Below are 4,931 nucleotides of genomic sequence, written 5' to 3' on the forward strand. Positions count from 1 at the left end.
TGGGCGGAGGAGAGAACATTGTTGACATGGTCGACATGGAGGAGGAACACTTCGCTGTCTCAAAGTAACGTTGTGTGTTGTGTGTGTGTTTACAAACGTTATTTGTAATATAGAAAACAGCCGTAGACGCTGTTCTGACCCCCCATGACCCCTGACTCACTCTGCTGTGTGACCCACAGCTCCTCAGCTGCAGACGCTGCCTTCGATGCCGTCATCGGGAACATTGAGGACATCATCATGGGTGGGTTTGAAAGCTGTCTGTCTAACATACACATATCTACCTGTCTAACACACACATATCTACCTGTATCTACCAGGACATAGATATATAGACAGAGAGATCGATCGGTAGATATAGAGATAGATAGACAGACAGACAGACAGATAGAACGGTAGATATATAGACAGAGATAAATAGATAGATAGGTAGATAGATAAATAGATAGATAAATGGAGAGAGAGGCCTCTGCTGTGTGTCTTCTACCAGAGGAGGTAGAGAGATAGATGGAGAGATAGAGAGATGTCTCTGATGTGTGTGTTCTACCAGAGGAGGTAGAGGGATAGATGGAGAGATAGAGAGATGTCTCTGATGTGTGTGTTCTACCAGAGGAGGTAGAGGGATAGATGGAGAGATAGAGAGATGTCTCTGATGTGTGTCTTCTACCAGAGGAGGTAGAGGGATAGATGGAGAGATGTCTCTGATGTGTGTCTTCTACCAGAGGAGGTAGAGGGATAGATGGAGAGATAGAGAGATGTCTCTGATGTGTGTCTTCTACCAGAGGAGGTAGAGGGATAGATGGAGAGATAGAGAGATGTCTCTGATGTGTGTGTTCTACCAGAGGAGGTAGAGGGATAGATGGAGAGATAGAGAGATGTCTCTGATGTGTGTCTTCTACCAGAGGAGGTAGAGGGATAGATGGAGAGATGTCTCTGATGTGTGTCTTCTACCAGAGGAGGTAGATGGAGAGATAGAGAGATGTCTCTGATGTGTGTCTTCTACCAGAGGAGGTAGAGGGATAGATGGAGAGATGTCTCTGATGTGTGTGTTCTACCAGAGGAGGTAGAGGGATAGATGGAGAGATAGAGAGATGTCTCTGATGTGTGTCTTCTACCAGAGGAGGTAGAGGGATAGATGGAGAGATAGAGAGATGTCTCTGATGTGTGTTTTCTACCAGAGGAGGTAGAGGGATAGATGGAGAGATAGAGAGATGTCTCTGATGTGTGTCTTCTACCAGAGGAGGTAGAGGGATAGATGGAGAGATGTCTCTGATGTGTGTCTTCTACCAGAGGAGGTAGAGGGATAGATGGAGAGATGTCTCTGATGTGTGTGTTCTACCAGAGGAGGTAGAGGGATAGATGGAGAGATGTCTCTGATGTGTGTGTTCTACCAGAGGAGGTAGAGGGATAGATGGAGAGATAGAGAGATGTCTCTGATGTGTGTCTTCTACCAGAGGAGGTAGAGGGAGAGATAGAGAGATGTCTCTGATGTGTGTCTTCTACCAGAGGAGGAGTTCCAGCAGCTGCAGCAGGGCTTCCTGGAGGAACACTACCAGGAGTTTGACGACTCTGATGAGAACAAGCTCTGCTACACCCCCATCTTCAACCAATACGTAAGGAGCTGCTCTGTTCCCATGGTTACCCTCTCTGTTCCCATGGTTACCCTCTTTGTTCCCCTGGTTACCCTCTCAGTTCCCATGGTTACCCTCTCAGTTCCCATGGTTACCCTCTCTGTCTGTCTGTTAACCTGTCTGTCTGTCTCAACTGTGTCTGTCTCTACTTTGTCTGTGTGTCTGTAAACCTGTTTGTCTGTCTGTCTGTTAACCTGTCTGTCTGTTAACCTGTCTGTCTGTTATCCTGTCTGTCTATCTGTTAACCTGTCTGTCTGTTGACCTGTCTGTCTGTTAACATGCCTGTTAACCTGTCTGTCTGTTAACCTGTCTGTCTGCCCTGGCCAGGTTGCTCTGCTAGAGACTCATCTGGAGCATCAGTTGATGGAGAGAATCCCTGCCTTCAACATGAGCACCTTCACCCTCCTGCTGCAGTAAGTCATACACCTCCTCCACCTCCACCTCCACCCTCCTCCTCCACTTACACACCTCCACCCTCCTCCTCCACTTATACACCTCCACCCTCCTCCTCCACGTATACACCTCCACCCTCCTCCTCCACGTATACACCTCCACCCTCCTCCTCCACGTATACACCTCCACCCTCCTCCTCCACTTATACACCTCCACCCTCCTCCACCTTCACCTTCACCCTCCTCCAGTTATACAACTCCACCCTCCTCCTGCACTAAGTTATAAACCTCCACCCTCCTCCTGCAGTAAGTTATACACCTCCTCCACCCTCCTCCTCCACTTATACACCTCCACCCTCCTCCTCCTCCATTTATACACCTCCACTCCCTCCTGCACCAAGTTATATATATGTGCATATTGCTATTTTTATAAAAATTCAGGGTTCCCACAAAGTCTTAAATATGAGTTGGCAGGTCTTAAACATGTATTTGGATTAGGAAGTTGCGATAACTTCCGTGTATAATTTTTAGATGTGTTTGGGGGAAATGTCCGATCTGCAATGTAAGCAGTATGGTAATTATCCTATCAGTTCCTCCCCACCGCCCCCAACAATAGTATGGAAATAAACTGGAACCAATAAACACTAGCTTTGCAGCCCCCGGTGAGAACTTTTTGGAGAACACCCAGATAGCAAACAAGCTTGAGCTAGCGGAGGTGCTGTGGGTGCTAAATACTGCAGCTAATCACCAATCCGACAACTGCAACGATGGCATAGGTGAGCTTTTTAAAAACATGTTCCCAGATTCCGATATCATCGTGTCTATCCCCCCAGGCAGCACAGAGAGGAGGTGTGTGTGTGTGTGTTTAGTTAACAGTGTGTCCCCCCCCGAGGCAGCACAGAGAGGAGGTGTGTGTGTGTGTTTAGGTAACAGTGTGTGTGTCCCCAGGCAGCACAGAGAGGAGGTGTCAGGAGACATCTTTGACATGCTGCTGACCTTCACCGACTTCCTGGCCTTCAAGGAGATGCTGTTGGACTACAGAGCTGTGAGTTACAGCTATGTGTGTGTGTGTGTGTGTGTGTGTGTGTGTGTGTGTGTGTGTGTGTGTGTGTGTGTGTGTGTGTGTGTGTGTGTGTGTGTGTGTGCGTGCGTGTGCGTGTGTGCGTGCGTAGAGATTAGGGTTGGGCGGTATCCAATGTCTGACACCATTAAACGTCCCCAAATGTAACCGTGGGATTAAAAATCACACTGTAGGGCTTTGAGGGAGCCGCCAATTTCAAATGATGACTGTCGTCGCTGCTATACCGCTTCCCGCCACAAGGTGGCTGGCTGCAGTGCACTTCAACTGTGAATGTCCATCTTATGTTACATAATTACATTATGTTTGTATGTTCATTTTATGTACCTTCTTAGTAAAGCACTTCACGTCTCGTATGAAAGGTGCCATACAAATAAAGTTTATTATTATCATTATTTTCACACCTACTTTCATTTTATTTTAACGTAAAAAATGTGATGCGTGTTCCAGATTTATTCTCTGAACAACATCAGAAACGGAACAGCAAACGTTAACAACATCTATTAACAACGTGTTTGAATGCAACAAAGCTTGAAATTGCTTGTAAATACAGTAAATACAGCCTCTAGACTAATACAGCAGGCAGCCCCTAGACTAATACAGCAGGCAGCCTCTAGACTAATACAGCAGGCAGCCTCTAGTCTAGACTAATACAGCAGGCAGCCTCTAGACTAATACAGCAGGCAGCCACTAGTCTAGACTAATACAGCAGGCAGCCCCTAGGCCTAAATAAAAACACCTGACATGTTCATCCTCCTGCAGTTAAAGGGGGATTCTGAGACAGCCACGTACTGTCACCTTCTTCATGCAGATCTGACACGTACAAGATTTGCCGGCTCTGTTTTGTCATTCAGACGGAACCTGAAATGCTTAAAAACTGCAACAGTTGTTTCGTTTTTTTAGCGACCAAGCTTGCGCTCGTCATAACCTTTTCTAATTCTCCGTTCTGAGGAGAAGCGGTCACATGACACGTCTTTTTTGTCTGGTTATTTATTTGACAAATGTCATTGTTTACAAAAGGTTCTGTCATCACTTTCATAGCGTCTTCAGCCACACAGACAGTGGTGCTGGACTCTGATATAGCAGTTTATTACATAAAGAATTTATTTTATGACCATATTGAAACTGCAGTATTATTACCACCCAACCCTAGTAGAGATGCCTCTTACCCTGTTCTGATCCGTGTGTGTGTGTGTGTGTGTGTGTGTGTGTGTGTGTGTGTGTGTGTGTGTGTGTGTGTGTGTGTGTGTGTGTGTGTGTGTGTGTGTGTGTGTGTGTGTGTGTGTGTGTAGGAGAGGGAGGGCAGGGGACTGGACCTCAGTGCTGGCCTGGTGGTGAAACCCCTCATCACCTCCGCCACCAAGACCCCCATGGGACTGCAGTGACTTCTGGACACACACAAACACACTCACACATTCTCACACACACACACACACACACACACACTCACACACTCACTCACTCACTCACTCACACACTCACTCACACACTCACACACACTCACACTCTCACACACACACACACACACACTCACACACACTCACACTCTCTCACACACACACACACACTCTCGTCAGCGGTTTTGTACATATTTGCGTAACGTCACGGTCGTCTGTAAATAACGTGTGTTTTTCAAATAAAAATGTTTGACAACCTTCTGTAAAATCGCTCTGCTTTATTAACAGCTCATACACACGGAAGACACACCGCTGTAGTTGCCATGGTTCCTACTGATTCAGCTGGTTTATAAATACCTGTTTGCAACAAACGTTCCACTGTTCTACGTGATCATGTCTGGTTATGTTGTGTGTGTGTGTGTGTGTGTGTGTGTGT

The 4,931-nt window shown here is 46.6% G+C and overlaps 2 protein-coding genes across 2 annotated transcripts in view; one reads left to right on the top strand and one right to left on the bottom strand.

The window, feature by feature from the left end:
* Positions 1–4,667, top strand: arl2bp (ADP-ribosylation factor-like 2 binding protein). The gene is made up of 6 exons (XM_080539462.1): positions 1–64; positions 180–241; positions 1,504–1,610; positions 1,956–2,041; positions 2,969–3,065; positions 4,391–4,667. Exons 1-6 carry the CDS (start codon positions 27–29, stop codon positions 4,481–4,483), a joined length of 483 nt encoding a protein of 160 aa, XP_080395588.1. The 5' UTR covers positions 1–26; the 3' UTR covers positions 4,484–4,667.
* A 146-nt stretch (positions 4,668–4,813) lies between these two features.
* The window catches only part of LOC308165299 (plasmolipin-like), a 17,494-nt gene continuing 17,376 nt past the window's right edge, over positions 4,814–4,931 (bottom strand). Inside the window, exon 4 of the mRNA XM_080539461.1 lies at positions 4,814–4,931. This exon is cut by the window's right edge and continues 433 nt beyond it. The gene's annotated coding sequence lies outside the window, so the exon portion shown is untranslated.

This window comes from Nansenia antarctica, assembly GCF_963989245.1.
Source record: "Nansenia antarctica genome assembly, chromosome: 9".
Taxonomy (NCBI): domain Eukaryota; kingdom Metazoa; phylum Chordata; class Actinopteri; order Argentiniformes; family Microstomatidae; genus Nansenia; species Nansenia antarctica.